This window comes from Seriola lalandi, unplaced genomic scaffold, assembly GCF_002814215.2.
Source record: "Seriola lalandi dorsalis isolate HSWRI2012SDOR001 ecotype SW California unplaced genomic scaffold, Sedor1 jcf7180002054920, whole genome shotgun sequence".
In the NCBI taxonomy this organism is placed as follows: Eukaryota; Metazoa; Chordata; class Actinopteri; order Carangiformes; family Carangidae; genus Seriola; species Seriola lalandi.
Window position 1 is genome coordinate 316,324 of NW_019525472.1, and position 21,587 is coordinate 337,910.

The 21,587-nt window shown below is 42.9% G+C and overlaps 2 protein-coding genes across 2 annotated transcripts in view; one reads left to right on the top strand and one right to left on the bottom strand.

The window, feature by feature from the left end:
- Positions 1-9,547: 9,547 nt before the first annotated feature.
- Positions 9,548-14,156, bottom strand: socs3b (suppressor of cytokine signaling 3b). The gene is made up of 3 exons (XM_023431279.2): positions 13,939-14,156; positions 12,770-13,115; positions 9,548-12,659 (listed from the first exon to the last, which is right to left on the bottom strand). The coding sequence occupies exons 2-3, from the start codon at positions 12,896-12,898 to the stop codon at positions 12,102-12,104; spliced, it is 687 nt and encodes a 228-aa protein (XP_023287047.1). The 5' UTR covers positions 12,899-13,115; positions 13,939-14,156; the 3' UTR covers positions 9,548-12,101.
- A 3,129-nt stretch (positions 14,157-17,285) lies between these two features.
- The window catches only part of pgs1 (phosphatidylglycerophosphate synthase 1), a 26,799-nt gene continuing 22,497 nt past the window's right edge, over positions 17,286-21,587 (top strand). The window contains exon 1 of the mRNA XM_023431284.2: positions 17,286-17,419. Coding sequence (XP_023287052.1) covers positions 17,304-17,419 — 116 coding nt within the window. The 5' untranslated portion in view covers positions 17,286-17,303. The remainder of the gene's footprint in view (positions 17,420-21,587) is intronic.

The window sequence follows — 21,587 nt, forward strand, 5'->3', positions numbered from 1 at the left end:
TGAGATATTTGTGAAGCTGGAACCATCAAACGTTTGTCGTTACAACAGTCACAACATTAAGCAATTAACAGCATATAATGGACATTAATCAATTATGAATTATCAGTTGTATGTTCAGATTACTTCCATGAAACTTCCATGAAAAATGTGTAAATCACTGTTAAATACTGAACATGGACTCAGGTCATCTTGTACTATTGCAGCAGCCCTCTGAAGTTTCTTCTTTCTGGTCAAAATATCATCGGACACATTCCTCTACTATCTTACTATCAATTATCTTTAACCAGAATACGTCAGATGTTATGCTGAGTTCATATTTGCCCATGTAACTCTCACAATGTCCTGCATTAATCCACCCCAGTGAGCGAGGCATGCATTTGCGTAAATGTCTCTGTGCATCTGTGTGTGTCCGTCTGTTTCCATGCCAGTGTGTATGATGTGTTTACACCCCGCTGAAGTCATGAATATGAGATTCTTCAGGGGTCACAAACCTGCTTTTGGCCTGACCTTTATCCCTGCACTGAGCTGTAAAGCTAATTCTAACTGGTGCTCACCCATCATCCACTTACTTGTTGTAGACAGCAAGAAAGGAGGTGAACATGTGCCCACCCCCACCCGACACACACATGACATGATGGAGCTATGGGCTCAGGCCCAAACTACACTGGTTATATGCAGCACTGTCTCCTTTTTTTTATCAGCAATAAAGCCTCAGTTCCCTCGTGTCTCAGGAACTGAGTCAATATTTGGAGGTGAAGGCTTGTGGGAATTTATCTTCTGTGGACTGAGATTAGGCTACGAGGGAGATGCACTCATTACTAAACAACTCCCTCCCCTCTCTGACACTCACTGTTTTTCTCTCTGACCTACAAATACTATGGCTACATTCACATCCCAGGCAGCACCCCCCCCCCTCCCCTACACACATTTCCCACTCATGCATACTCATGGTGTCTTGTCAGATTTAAATCACTTGATAAAAGTCCCAGTGTGTGTTATCAGGACCGCATTGTACTGTAGTTAAAGTTGATGTTGCCAGTAACAGAGCCAGGTTTTATGAGCCATAACAAGTCGTCATTAAAAGTCATTAGCAAACATCAGCATCATAAAAAGGCCACAGTCGGTCTCGAGAGCCCCACAAGAGCCGTGAACGGAGAGAGATAAAGATGCATCGGTAAGCAAAGAAAGAGCAGCGACGGGTAACTGCGATTAGGTGGAGAAATTGGGAGACGTCCTGAGCAAGAGTTTTTCCGGGATCACTGTTGGCACTGCGTTCTGTAACCTCACACTTTTGTCTTTGTGTGTGTGTGTACGTGCTCAGTGTCTTTGCTTCTCTCGAATGCCTCCCAGCATTCCTTGCCTGCGCGTGGAGGGGAGAGTGGTGTTTTGGAGAAAATATTGAATTAGAGAAAAAGAGGCAGAGAGGGAGAAATGAAGGAGAGGGAGAAATATTGACTCCTTCTGGGAAGGAGCGAGACGGCAACGCCTTTCCAATAACCATAAACCCACTGGGCTGAAAATAGACGGGCCGAATGAATAAACGAATGTGTTCATCCCACATGAGCTCTTCTCTTTCACAGACGGAGGGGAATGGAGGTGACCCCCCCCTTCCCTTCTTTCACTACCTCTCTCTCTCTCTCTCTCTCTCTCTCTCTCTCTCTCTCTCTCTCCTCTTTCACTGAGGCCATCATTTCTTCACTATGACGAGAGATATTAACCGGAACAAAACAGGTGTTTATGGGAAGCCTTCCCTCAAATGCGGTTTTTCATACACACACAAAGATGTAAGCACACCCCCACACACACACACACACACACACACACACACACACACAGTCACACTTCCTCGTACAGTGTAAAGGTGTTGACATCAGTGCCTGTGAAAAAAGAGTAACATCTGTTTCACATTTCACACTACCCCCCCCCCCATGTCATGGGCCATGTGGACATGCTTTATTTCACACACACACACACACACACACACACACACACACACACACACACACATATACACAGATGCATTGCTCTTAAGGCTTGGTGGTGCTTGGTCGGGGTCATCCTCTGTGCCCGTTATTTCAGCTCTTTAAAGGGTCGGTTTGCCAAACGTTCACCAACCAAACATTAACACCCGTGTGTGGTTGTTCATCATCTCATTCCTAAACCGTGGACATTAATCTGCTGCTGTAACAGCCTCCCCTATTCTGGGAAGGCTTTCCGCAAGGTTTTTGGATCCTGGCTGCAGGGATTTTCTCCCATTCATCCACAACAGCGTTAGTGAGGTCAGGCACTGATGTTGGGCGATAAGGTCTGGCTCGCAGTCGCTGCTCTAGTTCATCCCAAAGCTCTTAGATGGTGTTGAGGACACTCACGCTCTTCCACACCAAGCTGGGAAAACCTTGTCTTTATGGACCTGTCATTGTAGTAAGGCTGCAACTAATGATTGTTTTCATCAAAAAATTGTCAAAGAGCTGCAGGAGATGTCTTCAGGTGTCTTGTTTTGTTAAACCAAAAGCCCAAAACCCCCAAATTATTCATTTTATAATAATATACAACAAAGAAAAGCAGCAAATCCTCTCATTTGTGACACCAAAATTTGGCACCGTTTCACTATTTTTGCTTGAAAAATGACTGAACAGATTCATTGTTTTGCATTGATTGTTGCAGCTCTACACTTGCACATGTGAGCATTGTTGTGTTGAAACAGGAAAGTGCAACAAAATGAGACCACACTGTAGTCTGAAATACCCCTGTATGCTGTTGCAATAAGATTTCCCTTCATTGGAGGTAAGGGGCCAAACCCAAACCCAGACCGACAGCATGTGGACGGGGGCGTCCACATACTTTGAGCCACATAGGTTTGTTTTGGTTTGTATTTGGAGGCGAACAGAATTGTGTTTATGGTCCTCTGTGCTTTGAAAAATGACATTTAAAAAGACTCAGACTGCATCACTTGTTTCCACAGAGCTTGCTGTGAATAGTTTTCATTGGAACTACTTTCTTCCAAATAAATAGTCCCGAGGAAAACCCTTGACAGTGAAGTCTGTGATTTATCGTAACCAGAAAATTGCCTGTGGGAACACACCAAGGATTTTCAAATGCTCTGAGTGCTCAAACAAAATTTAATTCACTTCTATTAATACAGAATCTCCAAACCTCTGCACATTAATCATCTGCATGCCTTGGTGCTGCAAGTGGTGAAAAAATAGTTAACTTTTTTTTTCTCTCTCTTTCTTTTGGGTGAACTGTGCCTTTAAACACTGTGGTGCAGATAGTTGTTGTGTGACAATATCAGCCAGGGTTAACCAGACCATCAAGATTACCCGCTGTCGTAATCAACTGCAACCACTATCGCCTGTGTGTACTCATTCATCTCATCCTTCATTCATCCACTCACCGACTTCTCCTCTCAGTCAGTCATTTCTCATTTTGTTCATTCAGCTGTAATTATAGACCGTGACCAGCCTGTATAAATTCACTTCCGAGAACAGTTGCTTGCTACCTCCTTCTCTTCCATTCATTTACCAGACCTTCAGTTCACCCCTCGCAGCGATCCCGTCACCCTCCTGACCCTCTTTTCACTCCTCCTCTTCTTCATCTTCCTTTCCCACATTGCCCACTTCTCTCCTTTCTCTCTCTCTCTCTCTCTCCCTCTCTCTGGGAAGTCATGTGACTTCTCTGAAGCTGAGCCCTATAAACCAGCAGTACTTGGGGGGCTCTGTCTATACAGCGCTCTGATTGGCTCTCACATTCAGATGCTGTTCACTGCTGGGTGCGCACACACACACACACACACACACACACACACACACTCACACACAATCACACATACACACTCTCACACACACACACACACACAGCGGACCCCCTGTTTTCTTCTTTCTGGAACAAATGTGATCCTTCACATTTAAAAAAAAAAAAAAACAGAAGAAGAAGGGGGGGGGGGTCGTGAGAGAGAGAGTGTGTGTGTTTCTGTTTGCGTAAATGCCACCTCTTGCAGGAAAGAGACTATTCAAATTAAAGCAATGGTTATTAGTCTATAATGAGCGGGCTGTTCTCACAAGGTGAAATCACTTAAATATGCACACACATACACACTGAAGCCTGAGGAGCAGTGCCATTTGTTTTATGTTGGGGGATGCGTGCTGTGGCAGGTCAATAGCTGAATGGACTCGGTGCAGAGGGCTCAGCAGAGAGGCTTGTTTAATCCAATTGGATCCTTGTTGAGATGAAACAGAGGGGCCTGTCAGTTATTGGCAGAAAAGTGCTGCTGTTCATATTCAAAATCTCAAGGTTGGATTGAAGGCTTGTGTCGAGTTTAATTCGCAATGAAAATCCTGTAAGAGCTTGTGTATGATTTGAAACAAAACCCAAGAAAAGCTGTTTTGGTCTTAACTCATGAGAAAGTGTCTGACAGTGATATTCCAGCTGGTAGTTTAAGCGTAGCTTCAGGGAAGGGAAAAGGAGAGACGACTAATGATTTTTTTATCCAATGTGGAAAACCACAGTGGAAGAGTATTGATAAAGAAACACCAGGGGATGTGGCGTTTCTCTGATGTTAGTCACCTCTTTATTAGGTAACTGACTGACGGCCAGAGACTGACACCCTCCCACACACTTTTCCTACTGCTGTCATTTCATACACTATGTAGCAGTAATGTTGTCTTAGATAGACAGCGTGTGTCAGTGTAGCAGAATGACTGTGTGCTGGCAAGTAAACAGAAGTGGGAGTAAGAGCTGTAAGTAAAGAGCAGATACTTGACATCATTTCAAATGGAAATTTTTAATAACTTTTTTTTTTAGTAAAGAAAGAATGAAATATCTCAACAGATTGCCATGAAAGGTTGTTCAGACATTCATGGTCCCCAGAGGAAAAACTTAAATGACTTTGCTGATCCTCTAGCTTTTCTTGTAACATCACCAACAGGACAAAGTTCTCACTTATCCTGTGAAACACACATTTATTAGATGGATTTGCACAGATTTTGCACAGGTATTCATGCGCCCCAGATGATGAATTCTGACTATTTTTCCACCAGCGCCACCATGAGGCTGGCATTTCTGGTGCAATGCTTCAACAACTGTTGGATGGATCATCATGTAATTAAGCGCAGAAAGACACGCACATCCGAAATCACTACCCACTTACTATGTTGTGCACGATATATGCTGTCCAACATTTTATTCCAGTGTCTAAATTTATGTATCATAAACAACAATTCCCAGAACATTCCCGCTGTATGTACACTGCTTTAATGCTAACAATCCCACAATGCAGTGCGTCGCATTTTACAGATGTGAGAATGATCTTTGAGTGATTCTTCACGTTGTCAGTAATGATGCAAAATGAAGCTGATTTATGATTGATCCACTGTTCTCTACTGAGTAAACTATTGAGTTTCTATTACATAGGCAGCAGTGAATGATTGACTAAGAGCGTCGTTATGGAAACAGGTATAGTCTTTGTGAACGTAGCACCATCATGACATTTTAATTTGTCCAGTAAATATATTTTCAGAATAACGCATAATTAAACATCACTAATATATGTCTACAAAATAAAAATCTTAACTCAAAGTCTACATACTATGTTTTTCAAAGGGTTTCAGGGTTTTCAACTGCACCTCACTGTCTTCCTCAGCAGCTGAAGTTTTAACTCTATTAACGTCATACACTGAGGAAAACAATGACACATGGCTGGAGTTTAACTGCTCCATCTGCTGTGGAGGACTGGAAAACGTTGCTAAGTAAGTGGACCTTGATAAACTGTTTCGTCCAACTATTAGTTAAGAATGAACTTTCCACTCGGTCACAAATACGATCGTCTTTATTTCCTTCTGTCATTCCTTGTTGCACGATATCTTTCCCTCCTCCCTCATGTCTTCCCTTCCATTGTTTGTGTCCTTTTTCTTTCTCTCTTCTGTCAGCTGATCTTCAAGAATGAAAATCCCCCAATGTGGAAATACAGGCTTTTCATTCGACACTGAAACTGGACTCTAGTCTTTACCTACAATGCTCAGATTTAGGTCTTTTCACTGTAGCACGGCTGCAGTTTCTTAGAAGTACTTCTTCCACCACTTTAGGTAAACAATGGGCGTTGCCATTCATTCATAACCAAAAAACCCCTTACTCACCACATATGTATGTGCATGTGCAAGTGCTTGTGCTCATGCCTGCGTCTGCTACAGTTTCAAATGTTACGCAGACTCTGTTTGCTGGCTGAGGCGACACAGTGACACCTGAGAGTGTTGGAGGGTTTGGTCTGAGTCCACGCTGTTACAGTAAGCCATTTGGCATTTGAGCCTCTCTGCCGCTACACTCGCACAGCTGTGAATGGAGAGCAAAAAAAAAACAAAACAAAATCCACCTCTTCGATAAAACAGTGCGACTGCTTCTACTACAACATGCCTCACAACCTGTTTTGTAGTTTGCTTTGTTCATCCAGCCAGTAACACAGCGCAGGCACACCCATCCGTGAGGCTGTCCAGGTGTTACGGGAAAACAATTTCAGTGGTGATTTAAGTGAAAATAAAGTTAGTCACAATGACTTTCAAATGCTGTAGAGAGAGAGAGAGAGTGTGTGTGTGTGTGTGTGTGTGTGTGTGTAAAGAGGGAGGGGGAGACGGTGAGTAGTCAGCTTAGAAAAATATTGTGGTTTGAGTGAGTGCTTGTGCGTCTGCGTGTGTCACGGTGAGCTGGTCAATGAGTGCAGGTCATGACTGAGTCGGTCTTGTGCACACATGTTTTTGAATGCATTTGACTATCTGTATGCTTCCCATATGGTTTTTATTGATCCATGTCCCTGTTATACCCCTTCTGCTCCCTCCCTGTCTCTCTCTGTGTGCGCTGATGGTGAAGGAATGATGGAATGCTGGAGGGTAAATCTCTGGTTTCCTGGAAGCTGGTCTGGCTTTATCAGAAGCGGCTGTGACAATACTCGCGCTGATGGGCCAACCAAACGTCTTTCCTATAACTGCCGATCAGCCAACAAAAAGCCTTCCTGGAAGAAATAATCAGCAAACCCGAGGCCCTTCCTGGAAGACCACTGTGGATTGCTCGGTGCAGGGCATATTCTAACCCCCTTTCCTATTCTTTCCACCTTCTGCGCTTGACACTATTGACATTGGCACCAGCTCATATATGAAATTAAAAAACTGTTAATAACACTTCAAACTTCAATTTTAACTACGCTGCAAGAATGTTATCAGTCAAACCAGCTGCCTTTTAAAACATTCGCTGCACTCTGCTTGAAGTTATGAGGGGCGGCGCCCAAACTTTGGTGTGAATGTTTTGATTGTTAAAAAAAAAACACACAAAAAAAAAAAAAACGACTCCAAACCGAGCTCAGTTGTTTGAGAGCCGGGTGTTGTGCTTGGCCCGGGACGCTGTTGACAACTGTTGAGCTGGACACAGCAAGTCATTACCCGAAAAATGAATCATGGTGGAAAGACTTTCTATGAGTGTGTGAGATTCACGAGAGGAGCGAAGGATACAGGCAAAATATTCCAGCCCCACTAACCAGGCAACTATGGGGAACATAAAATGAGTCACACTGAGCTGAGCTGGCTTATTTAGACAATGTGTGTGTCTGTGTGTGTGTGTGTATGTGCGTGTGTGTGTGTGTGTGTAAAACTGGATTATTCTGGTTGGATTTTGGGAAGAAGACTCACTCATGTCTGTTTGTCTCTTGAACTACGTCACTTTTGTCTACAAGTGCCCACTCAGTCTTCCTCTCATAAACAAATAATGTTATTCTCACACACACACACACACACACACACACACACACACACGCACGCACACACACGGACACACACACACACACACGGACACACACACACACACACACACACACACACACACACAGGCATACAAACAGCAACTTAAGATGCACACACACATTTTTTCCTGTAAATGTCATAGCAAAATAAGTAACCACGGGGCTGAGTGTTTGAATCATTGTAATTACCTGAACCAAGGTAAGTTGTTATTACAGTTATTAAACATTGTCCTCTTCAGTCGCACTGTCACCTCCAGATAGGTGTGTGTGTGTGTGTGTGTGCGCGCACGTGTGTGTGTGTGTGTGTGTCATTGTATGCTATCTTTGTGAGGACCAGGTTGAGTTTTATACCTGGGGAGTGAGGATATCTTCCTTCATCCTCACTTTCTGACACACCTTCAAATGGCTGCTTGAGGGTTAATGTTGGAATTAGTTTAAGGTTAGGGTTGGTGTGTGTGTGGTAAATGGTGTAATGGACTATGTATGTATTATTATATCCGTGACCTCAGTAATCACTGCTTGATGTGAAAAGTGTGAATTATTCAGTTTCACGTCACATTTCTGGTTGTTTTTGAACTCGATGCTTTTTCTACAATATTTTGCTTTTTTTTTTAAATTCTCTTAGTCTCTCATCTCTCTCTAACACACATTCACACACACACACACCTCATTTGCTCTTTCTCATACACACACTAACACCAGGCAAGCCGTAAAAACTCAACTCAATTAAAGTGCCTCTTTCCTGGAAGCCAGCCTCAGACAGAACACTAGGTATGCAGGGAATGGGAACCGTGTGTGTGTGTGTGAGAGAGAGTGTGTGTGTGTGATTGTGTGTGTGTGTGTGTGTCAAAGAGAGAGAGAGGGAAATATATAAATGAAGAAACTCACCTCTTACTTAATTTTACCAACAGCAATCTAGCTAGACCAACCTCTTACACACAAACACACACTTTGCACTGGCTGCACACTGAAACCACAGAGCGTCATAAATCTTCTCCACGTGGACCCTTTCACCTTTTTGACCTCCCACACACACACACAGACACACTCTCACACACACACACACACACACACACAGACACACTCTCACACACACACACACACACACACACACACACACACACGTATAGCCACACACTCTCTAGAGGACACCATCCTCACTCAGACCCTCAGGCAGGATGTATAAAACCCCGCTGCATTCCTTTCCAGTTAGGTCCAGCCCAAAGTGAGCTTTCTGCACAGTAACTGCTGTGTCAAAGTGTGTGTGTGTGTGTGTGTGTGTGTGTGTGTGGGTGTGTGAGAGATGGTGTTATCTCAACTGTGTGCTTCTGGGAATCCCTTTGTCACCGTGTTGTGTACATCTGCTAGGCAAGTCTGACAAAATCTCGCCCACGCCCACTCATATATGTATTCTGATGCCTATGGAATTTACCCAGAATGCTCTAGCAGAGAAAACATGAAATGATGATTGCAGTCATTTTAACCCTGTGATGAATGCGTGTCCTCCTCTTGCTGCTCGTAGCCTAGTGGTGCGGCTCTTTAAAGGCCTGCTGACTGAATAAACACTGCTTTGTTTAACTAGGAAATCCCATTTGTCAATAAATAATGCTGTTGAGGCCAGGCATTGCTGGAATACAGACTGCCATACAATACATTACGGTAAGTTCGAGTTTTTCCAGTCAATATTGACTCTGAAGTAAGAGAGAAAAAAGAGAAGGAGAGCAGAGCAGCGGGGGAAGAAGCAGTGAAGTAACACACAGGGCAAATGCATTGACTTTTGTAAAAATAGTGCTCTTTAATATAAATTATTGAAATATTTTAGAAATATAAATATGTGCAACGTTCCTTTTCATTTATTTTTTTTTTGTAATGCTTTGTCATTTCAGATAGTACAGCTTGTATTCTGCCAGACTAGTGGCCAGCCTTTTGCGACAGAGTCTTTATAAAAGACAAATGATTCACATACACGTGTGGTCCACTGGTGCAACACATGTACAAACTTGGTGTTGATGGGAGAAGATAAGACCGAGATTTGACCAAAAAAAAGAAAAGAAAAAAAAGTGTATCGCTACACTTCAGTATACTTCAGCGCTGTTGTCTCAAGTGGCCACATGAGATCACACAAAACTTTTTTTTATGATGTGAAAAGGCTATCACTCCAATATGGATCACAGGTAAGTATGAGCACTGGTCAAACACAGAAAAAAACACAAACATTTTGATCAAATCTGAGTCTTATACTGTGTTATACAAAAGGCTTATGTTAAGAATCACTTCAGGGGAGTCCTGTGTTCCCTTGACATTCAGACAGACAAAACCCAACTGCCTGCTCCTGCTTCAGAGGTAACGATGGAAGGTAGACGGGGTGAGAAACTTTTCTGAAGTTAAAGGGGTTAAACCGTCCACGAAACATTCCATTGCCTCACTTTATCTCCTTCTTGAAATCCAAGAAGGGAGAGAGAGAGAGAGAGAGAGAGAGAGAGAGAGAGAGAGAGAGAGAGAGCAGACACACACTCAAAACACACCAACACGTTTTCACAAAAAGAAATAAGATCGAGATGATAATGTAAAGAAGAAATTACTGTGAGCATCTAAAAATAACAGAATTAAGACTCAGCCAAAACTTTCTTTTTCACAATGGGGCGTCCTGGCAAACCTGGGGTTTATATTTGCAGGAGCAGCGTCCTGTTGAGCTGTATCATTTCCTCTAAGTCTGGGACATCAATCCAGTCAATGTTTTTGTTTAGCTGTATACCAGTATGTCTCCTCCCCCTTCTCCCCCACCCTTGCCCCCCTCCCCATTTCTCTGTCCTCTTCAATTTCCCTTTCCTAATCCCATTTCCCGCTCTTCTTTCTCCTTCGTTCAATCCCTCTTCTCACCCTCTCCAGCCCACCCCACCCCCCGCAATCTCTAGGATCACCATCATCATTGTCATTCCCCAAGGAGCTTTACAGTGTCGCTGACATTTTTCCAGCCAGTCTGGATAAAAATAAGTTCTGATGTTTTGTTTGGTCCCGTGCCAAGGCTTTTGTCTCAGTAACAGGCTTTTGTCTCGGCAACAGCAGTCTGTTTTCTGTCACTGTCAAAGCACGCATGCAACTCCCGTAACTAAAAAAAAAAACGAAGGGGTGCAGGGAATGGGTAATGGAGGAGAAACGAGAAACAAACAGGAGGAGAGGGAGAAGATGCTTTGTGATGCTTCTTCTCCTTTTGTTCCCACGCTAACGAAACCTACATGTGGGCCTGTACCTGTGTGTGTGTGTGTGTGAGTGTGTGTGTGCATGTGTGTGTGTGTGTGAGTGTGTGTATGTATGTGTGTGTGTGCATGTGTGTTTGTGTGTGCATGTGTGTATGTGTGCATATATGTGTGTGTGTGCATGTGTGTGTATGTGTGTGTATGTGTGTGTGCATGTGTGTGTGTGCATGTGTGTGTGTATGTATGTGTGTGTGTGCATGTGTGTGTGTATGTATGTGTGTGTGTGCATGTGTGTGTATGTGTATGTGTGTGTGTGTATGTGTGTGTGTACATGTGTGTGTGTGCATGTGTGTATGTATGTGTGTGTGTGTGTGTGGAGCTAGCGTGCATGACCGCCCCACTCCCCTCAATGAGGCAACACTTGCGGGAAGCAGCAATGGAAATGTGTGCGCCACCACAACACACACACACACACACACACACACACACACACACTCAGACAAACAAATACTAAGTTCTCTGCTTTGGGCCCCTTGTTTGGACTTTGCCTTTTCTCTGTAACTTGTCCTTCCCTCACCCCCTCTAAGCCTCTCTGTTCTTTGTCGCCTTTCTCTCTGTCCAGTGATCCAAAGTGTTGTAAATGTCAGACTGACAGAGGAGAGGTTTCTTCCTAAGGAAATTAAACCTTACAGGGATCACCGGTGGTGTATTGATCATGCCGTCACTGTCATCGTTAATATCGACCAATCAGGTTAATCTTCTACGAGGCTTTGCTCTGCGTCTGAGTCAGTCATAATAAACACTGACCTTTGACCTCTGGCTTCATCTGCCACTCACATTAGTGGTCAGTTTTTTTTTTTTTTTTTTTTTTTTTGAAAGGCAGGACAGATGAGGTAAACATTGGTTACCTAAATCGCACTCCTCATCGGTGGTGTCAGTCAGTGTTGCAACAGATCTGGGATCAGCTGATTCTGGCCACTATGAAAAAAACAGACCTCACATTGGCATCTAAGGCTAACTCAGGTCAGTCTCTGATGGCGCACATATTCACGTATGCACTGAGACCTGGTCTGTGCTGTCCTCCAGGCAGCTGGTCCATGTAGTGGGACCTGTGCAGTCCCTGTCAGTCATATGGGAGCGTCGTACTCCTCCAGGAAGTCTCTAAGTGTGTGCGGGAGCTGCTCTGCTCTCTCCGACCCCCCCAGGCCTTGGTTGTTCAAGGTCCTCCTGCACATGTGCTGCAAGGATGAGAGAGAGGTTGAGAGGGGTCGCCGCAACTCCAGGGGGATCCTCTCTCCACCGGTGTGGATCAGATAAACGTTGCGCCCTTTCATTTCTGCCCCTCTTGAGTTGCCCCCGCACGCCCCTTCTCTGCTCCTTCCAGCCTCTGGCCCTTTCCCCATGTAGTGCGCTATGAGTTTCAGCACGCAATCAAACTGTGGGGGCTCTTGGGAGCTTTGGGGGTCTGGCTGTAAGAAGAAGCCGCCTCCCTCACTGTGAATTCGCAGGTTCTTGGTTCCTCGAGCCGTCTGGACAGACAGGGTGAAGAAGTGGTGGTGGTCCGAGGAGTCTCGGATCAGGAAGGTGCCAGGCGGTTCAGAGCGCAGCAGGGAGCTGGCCTCCCGACCTCCCACAGCCCCCCAGTAAAACCCACTCTCCTGGAGCTTACGCAATGCACGCATCACCTGAAATAGGCAGAGAGAAACCTCCATCATTATGTGTCATCAGCAAGGTTGAAGCTTTAGACCTGAACAATTGACACAGCTGTTTCTCTGAAAACTCAGGTGAGACTGACCTGTTGGTAGTGTGCGTGCGAACTGAAGGGCTTGTAGTGATGTGGGGTAAAGTTGGACCCCTGAACCCTGCCCTCCGGAGGGGGCACGCTGCTCATGGCGAAGGCGTTGCGTCCGCCGTAGGTTACCATGGCGCCATGGCCCCCTGCCTCTGCCTGCTGGTCGAGAGGCAGGGGGCCCAGAACAGGAGCGTTGAGGCAGGCAGGTGGAAGGGAGTTTGGAGCAGAGAGAGAGGAAAAAGAGGGTGAATGGGGTGAAGGTGGCGGGGTCACACACCGGGTCCAGGGCCCCGGGGCAGAGGAGTCTGATGCATCCAGAGAGGGGCTGGGAGAGAGCACCTAAACACAGCTGGAGAGAGAGCACAGATGAGGCATTTCCCTCAGTATACAGGCTGATGCACGCATGCAAAAGCTGGCAACACTTAAGTGACACAGGCTCCTTTGAAACTCACACTTATTCATCCACACTGAAGCTCTCGGTTTACCAGCATAAAATGCAGTTATGGCGACTATGACAAATGCATAAAGCAGGAGTGGGCAGCAGCAGGCAGGTTATATTTAGTTTAAATGAATCCTCGCTAACTCGCGCTGCAGCAGCTGCTGCTGCACCGAGCAGCCAGACAGCAACTGGATCCTGATTGCTTTCAATTGTCTTCGATCGGGCGCACCGCAACAAGGGATTTCAGAAACGGGGTCACTGTGAAAGAGTCCGGCGCGCTTTCTACTCCCCCTCTTTCACTAAATTACGCCTTATTCCCGGCTGGCCGCGCCACAGAGGCCCCATTCTCTGGTTTCACTGTGACTAAAAAGGTGTCCCGTCTGGTCTGGTTTGCTCTGATCCCCTTGTAGGCTTGGGTAATTAAAGTCGGCTTCACCGGACAGAGCGGGACAGAGGGGTAGCGGATGAAGCAAGAGGCGCCATAATGATCATAATGATTCAGAACCGCCACAGAGCCGCTGGGATGGAAGTCGGTCTACTATTCCTAATGTTGCAAAACCCCCAAATTACACTTCCAGTCCCGTCGGCTGCACTGCATCAGGAGCCCAAGGAGATAAATAACAACTGCTGTGCTTCAGTCTGCACTGTAGCCCCCTTTTGCTCTGTCATTTCCCCCACTCCAGTGATGTATAACATCCCGCTTTAAATGTCTTTTCACTGTCTTTTAACTTACCTTGCGGATATGTTCAGCCCCGCACCGCAGCCGCTCGTCGCCAAAGGAAAATATATGCAAACTACCCGAGAGTAGTGCTAGATTAATTATTAACTCAGGCATTAAAATCCAAAAAAAAGTATCCAAAAAGTGTGTGGGTTTCGTTCCTGAGCAGAGGAATGTGGTAGCGGCGATATGTTGCCGGAGGAGTCCTGTCCGTGTGTGGAGGAAGGTTACTGGAGGTTGTTTCCAGTGAGTAAGCCGTAAGGCTCCTCCTCCTCCGTTCAGAGGTTCTTCCAGTAAACACACGCACGCTCGCGCATGCTCGCGGGCGCACGCAAAGAACAAGAACACGTGCTCGCGCTTTTTCTTGGCAGATTGCCAATAAATAATCAGCGTGATCTTTTGCCGGGCTGTTTCCTGGTACTGGTGGGTTCCCTTCTCGACAAGGTGAAAAAGTTAAAAGCTCGGCATATGGCGCAATATAAAATCATATTCAGTGAAATTATGATGTGTGTGTGTGTGTGTGTGTGTGCGTGTGCGTGTGTGTGTGTGTGTGTGTGTGTGTGTGTGTGTGCAGCATAAAGACCTCCATATAACACAAAGAGCAGTGGTTAGCAAATAGAAGCCATGGGCCAAATCTGCCCCTCCAAGAATAGGCTACTTGGTCTCCCAATGAAAGCTGAAATCTACTGTCAGCACAAAGCTCATGCAAATCCCACTAAGTATGAGCTTGTGTCACATCTAATACACACATTTCATCTTTTTTAACAGTGCTTGGTGCTGAAATGAGGTCTAAGAATAATAACTTAAATGCTAAATAACACAGGTAAATAATATGATTTGGCCTATCTGACCATAACAATAATTTAATTCAACCATGAATGAGTGAGCAATTACATCTCCAGTCACGTATAGTGCAACACAGAACATATGTTTTTGCCAAATGAGGATTAACATGAACCATTGACACGAGCCATTTCATTTTTTTTTCATGCCTTTTCTCGTCAACATGACAGATGATGAACATCTGACCTGCTGCAACCCGACTAATGTTTAAATATAAGGTCCCTCAGGTCCTCATGGCGTGTCAGGAAACATCTGACTTACTGTAAGTGCTCTTGAGCAACAACCTGCTGGGCTGCTCTACCAATAAGCCCGACCTGAAATGCTCTGTTACAAGAAAAAGTGCGGTGTATTATCTGCAAAATGCACTGAGGGTATCAAAAGTAGTCATTATTGCAGAATGGCCTCTGCCACTGTTATAGCATCATATTTTGTATGGTGGTATTATTATTATTATTATTATTATTACTGGTACATTTATGTGTAAGCAGCATTTTAATGTTTTAACTGGTTGAGCTATTATTAGGTATTCAGATATTTACTGGGGTGATGTTATTATTATTTATATTAATGACTAATAAACTTTATTTATACAACAAATCAAAGCTGCAAAGAGCTTTACATAGCTGAACCAGGATTAAAACATTTCAAGACCGCAGTGAGGCAAATAAAATCATTCATTAAGTACTTACTGTCAGGTAGTTTAGTCTACTGTATGCAACACTTTGCATTTTATATGCCCATTACAGGCTTTTAAAATCTTTCAAGTAACTGTAGCTGTCAAATAATGAAATGTAGTGGAGTAAAAAGTATATATTCCCCTCTGAATGTAGTGGAGTAGAAGTATACACTGGCAGAATAAAATACAAATATGTCAGAGTTTTACTTTTTATGAGTAATTTTACACCACTGTTGATATATGCAAAAGCAAAAAACCTTCCTGCACTATCAAAGAGGAGTGCACCACACTAGTAAACAAAGATAACAGGGCTCTTGCCGTTATATTCTGTTATTTAGAAAGAAATAAAATAACAATAACTACTATAAAAACTACAATAACAACATTTATAGCGGTAATTAATCCTATTCCCTTGCTACTAAACCAGCCAAGCAGATGTATCATTAGAGTATAATAATGACAATCAACTGGTTCGAGCAGTTTTACGATCCTCACGTGCGGAGGAGAGCTACATAATGTCACCTGTTAGCTGGAGAAAACTCATTAAAACATACACTACATGATATGTCCCACATGACTGAATACCTGCAGTGACAGCTGAGGTCACACCTCAGACAGGTAACATGGAGAGCAAAGATCAAGCAAGTGTAATGAAACAGAAAAAAGGCAGGGCTGACAATCACTCTGTGCTGTGTGTGCATCTGAAGAGATGTGCACACATATTGTTATTTTAGGGTATATTTAACTGAGATTACCTGAGCACATAACTGGTTATAAGGTAGTTTGCAGGTTGACCACTAGAGGTCATCCCCTAAAACTAAAATGGTAAAGAAAACCACTATTATATTATTTTTCTGAGTTATTTATTTGTTGCTGTGGGTAAAAATAATTAATTAATTAAATAAATAAAAGTTCTGATACCACGGTGTGATAATACTTTATTAAAGTGAATGAATATGAAGTATAAACAGGAAAATATACTTGAAGAAGTAAAAGTACTTCATGCAGAAACATACTCCCATGTTACTGCTATACTAATTAGATGCATTAATGTTAAAGCAGGATTTTACTGTTGTACTCGGTTGAGATGCAGCTAATTTTATTTTTCATTATTTATTTTTCATTATGGATTCATCTCCTGATACTTTTCTAAATCCATTGATTGATTGGTTTGTAAAAGAATCACAAAATTTATCCCAAAGCCCAAAGTGGCAGTTTCACTATGATTGTTTTGTCCAATAAAGGGTATAACCTTGAAAAATTAAAAATATATAAAAAATTATTTAAATAATTCAAAGGAAAAGCAGCAAATGTTAACATTTGAAAAGATAGAAGTATGAAATGTTTGGCATTTTTCCAGGAAAATGTACTAAAATGATTTTTGAAAATAGTTATCAGTTAATTTCCTGACTAACTGATTAATTGACTGATAGTTTCAGCTCTACGTGTATATTCTCCGGGTAGTTTAATTTACAACAAAGCATCATACTTCATAAGCTCATTTTATGTTTTGTATGTAAAAATCTTAATTTGTAAAGTTAATAGTAACTAAACCTCCCAAATGAATATAAAATGGAAATACTAAAGTAAAGTACTTTAATTTGTACTTGTATTTATGTACAGTAGTACTTCGGAGCAGCAGTAGTCGCTAAAGCTGTTATATAAATGTAGTGGAGTGAAATGTGCAAAATTTCCTTCTGAAATGTAGTGAAGTAGAAGTATAAATTGGCATGAAAAGTGAAGTACAAGTACCTAACATTTGGACTTGTGTGTTCTGAAATACTTCCATATACCACGACCACTACTGTCCGTGAACTCTGGTGTGTCAATAAAGTTGATTCAAAGTCACAGTGCTGCACCAATGGCGGCTCCCATGTCCTGGAGGAGGCTGGTGTACTCCGTGTACTCACCGGCCATCACCGGGGTTTTTACCCGAATATCTGACCGGCTGTTCCGTGTCCGGGACAGAAGAGGAGGGTAAGAGACACGGTTCACCCACGGAAACACACACACGAGGGTCAAACCCGTGTTTTGCTGCAATGTCTGCACCCTACAGAGCTAAATATGCTAATACGTCCATTATCGGACACACGTCTTTTTCACCGTCGTGTTTTGACTCAAAATGAACGACACGCCTATCCTTGAAAGTTTAGCACTTTTAGTCACCGGGTTGGAGCTTATTTGTGTGTAGTTAGGATGTTTACAGCTACGTTTAACTAGTTATCGTCAGAGTTAGCAAAGAAATGCACCTCCTGAGGCTGCAAGTGTAACAGACAGCAACTCACCTTCAGGGAAACTCACTCAGAGGTTGTACAAGATGTTCTTCATGTTGTGTAACAGTGGCTGTCATTTTACCAAAGCTGAAACCCGACACGCATCTTAGGACACTCAGAGTTCAGAGGTTTATCAAGAAGAGCATGAATGGACAGGTGATATCACAGGTTACAATAACTCTGTGTGCAACACCTGTGTGCTACATGGAGCAAGAGCTGATTGTTGACATTTTTCACAGCAGACAGTTGCTGAGGCACAGGTGTTAACTAACAACATTAATGATCTCTGTCCTGTTTTTTACCCTCACTTTCCCATTGAGATCCCAAGTTAATATATACAATCAGAACAGACAGAGCTCAACTTGAAGTCCAGTGCAGCAGAGCAGAAGAGAAGCACATGCACACCCAGCTAAGACCCAGAGAGATGGGGAAAGAGAACCGAGGTCATCACAATGTAGACAAACATCCACATTCGCACTCCACATTTCACCTGCACTTCAAAAGACGCAGAATTCAACAAAAGTTCACCAGAATATGCTAGAAAAAATAAGGAACATTAAAATTTCTGTATGGATAATTTTTTCATTGTCTTATCTACACAATGCCAGAAAATGCCAGAAAAATGCCTGCTATAAATTCCCACAGACTCTTGTCTTCTAACAGTCCAAAACCCAAAGGTAAAACATATATAAATCTAAACTGAAACACCTATTAACAATTCATTTGCAAGGCTATGTTTACTTTAGAATCTAAAAATATACTTCTTTGGCTTCGGGTGATGAACAACTCAAGATAGCTGCTTTAGATTCCTTTGATATCTTGTCACAAGTACTTTCTGATAGTAGTGTTGGCTGCAGTTCTAAAATTGCCCACCACGTGAAGAACAAACCAGATGCCTTTTTGTTTCAACTCATCACGGTTCAGAGACTTAATATTAAACTTATCATTCTTAAACCCAAGGGCGTTGTCTTCACCAGTGTTTAAGATAACTGGGAAGGGTCTGCCACTGCGGGAAATTAGTGTGAAGTGCAGTTCCTGGGTCAAGCCCCTGTTTCCGAAAAGGAAACAAAAGTTTGGGCATCGAGACTTGTTGGAGCCTGAAGCGAGAATCTGTCATCATCATATCATCTTATCTCATCTTTCTCATGATACTGTAATTGTTTTGCATAATTTCCTCCCACATTTAACTCTGCAATTTACACAAGTCCAAAATTGCACAAAGCAAAGTTACAAAATGAGTTCTGCCTGTGAATCGTGTCAACAGGTAGATCGCTAATATTGCGAGATGGTAGATTGTATGGCCAAAAGTATGTGGACACCCCTGTCTTTTATGTACGTTTGCCCTGCGGTTGTTTTTCATGGTTGTGTTGGGCTCCTTTGCTGCAATTAAGTGAACTCTTAATGCTACACATACCTTTTTTGTATTTAAGGCAATAATAGGCTTGGACCTTTGTGGCAACAGTTGGAGAAAGACCCTTTTAAAGTGTGTTTGAACATGGCAGTGCTGTTGTGCACATAGACAGGTCCATAAAGAACTTCCCTGACCGTGACCCTATCCAGCATCTTTGGGATGAACTGAAATGCCAACCGTGAGCCAGGCCTTGAGCCAGGCCTTACACCTGACATCAGTGCTGGATGTCACTGATGCTGTTGTGGGGGAATGGGGGAAAAAATCCCAGAGAGGAGTGGAGGATGTTATAGTGGCATATTAATGGCCACTGTGTTGGAATGAGATGTTCAACAATCACACATACGTGTAATTTTCAGGTGTCCATACTTTTGGTCATATAATGTAAATGCTTGTCATTAAAATACATTTTATTAAATCAATATATTAGAATATGTTTGTAGTAATCAACAATAAGATGGTATTAATATTGAATTGTTTCTTAGATCATAAACTATAAAAGCAGATAAAAATCAGTTTTCTAGTTTGACAAATCACTCTACATCCATTGGGAAGAATCAGGACCTTAATCTCTGAAGGATGCAACACAATCACGCAGTTTCCCAGCCGGGAAATTCTGAGGAATTATGAGGAAGGACAGATAGAGCAGTTTCTCCTGTCACATGCTTCAAATCACGGGGGATGTGGTACAGTCACATACCAGAGTAAACAGCTCCTCCATTCATTACAATTACCAGTTAAAGCTTTAGTTTATTAACTTAACCTCATCAAACTGTAAGGAAGTTAACTCCATCTCAGTTACAGTCATATTCCGCGCTTGTATTTTGCAACACTGAAATTATTACTTATTACTGTATGTTGATACTTGGTGAGCGGGAAAAAAAAAAAAAAAAAAACTCCACCCTGTTTCAGGATTAACAAATCTACTTTATCTTTGTTTTTATGGAAGCTTTTATTGTATCTCAGTGTAACCTGAGGTAATAGTTGATTTTATATTGATCGTCTCAGCCCTGAAATGAAAAGCAGGAACAGTGGGCACATAATTACCTCTGCCAAGGAGCTAATTATGGGTTTATCTGTTTGTGTGTTGGTTTGTTTATTTGCCAGCAGGATTACACCAAAAATACTGAACCGATTTGCACCAAACTTGGTGGAGGGATGGGGCGTGGACCAGGGAAGAACCGGTTACATTTTGGTGCAGATCCGGTTAAAGAGGCGAATCCAGGAATTTCTTTTATCAATTTCCTTAACAATGCAAGATGGGGCATTTTTTCTCACTGTTTTGTCAGTTTATCAGGAAATAGTCTTTGAATCATAATGTAAAATAATAATGTCAAAAAAAAAAAAAAAACCCAGACATATTTATGGCGTTGAGATCTGAGTCTCTACAGTTTGTTGCAGAGCCAGATGATAATCCGGATCTGGTGGAAGAAAATCAATTGGCCTTGGCAGAGGTATGCGCTCAACTGAGTGCCATTCTAGTTTCAAAGTGTGTTCCTTATCTCCTGTCACACTCTCTTATCTTTTACTGCTTACAGAAAATTGTAAAGGCTTCAGGGTCAGCCGAGGACCATCACATTACACACGCTCATTGTACCAAGCTCGATGTACTTGCTCAGACAACCTTTTGTAATTTGCACCGCCATAAAAGGCGGAGATGTTTCAGCGTAAGCGAGGAAATTATCTTTGATGCTACAGTTTTATGGCTCAATGAAAAAAATGCTGTGTCTATGATCGGACTCACAAATACCAGGGAAATCCCCCGTCTGTGTTTGCTGCAGAAGATCTAACTCAGCACAGTGGCTTTGGAAAGAAGCCCTGAGCTGTGTTTTTTTGTTTTAATGCAACTTTTGTTTCCTGCAACTTACTGTAACTGGCCCTTTGTGGGTCAAAGCCAAACCCAGACATAAACGGGAATGTACAGTGGGTATGGAAAGTATTCAGACCCCTTTTAAATTTTTCACTCTTTGTTTCATTGCAGCCATTTGCTAAAATCAAAAACGTTCTTTTTATTTCTCATTAATGTACACTCAGCAACCCATCTTGACAGAAAAAAACAGAAATGTAGAAATTTTTGCAAATTTATTAAAAAAGAAAAACTGAAATATCACATGGTCATAAGTATTCAGACCCTTTGCTCAGTATTGAGTAGGAGCACCCTTTTGAGCTAGTACAGCCATGAGTCTTCTTGGGAGTGATGCAACAAGTTTTTCACACCTGGATTTGTGGATCCTCTGCCAGTCTTCCTTGCAGATCCTCTCAAGTTCTGTCAGGTTGGATGGTGAACGTTGGTGGACAGCCATTTTCAGGTCTCTCCAGAGATGCTCAATTGGGTTTAGGTCAGGGCTCTGGCTGGGCCAGTCAAGAATGGTCACAGAGTTGTTCCGAAGCCACTCCTTTGTTATTTTAGCTGTGTGCTTAGGGTCATTGTCTTGTTGGAAGGTGAACCTTCGGCCCAGTCTGA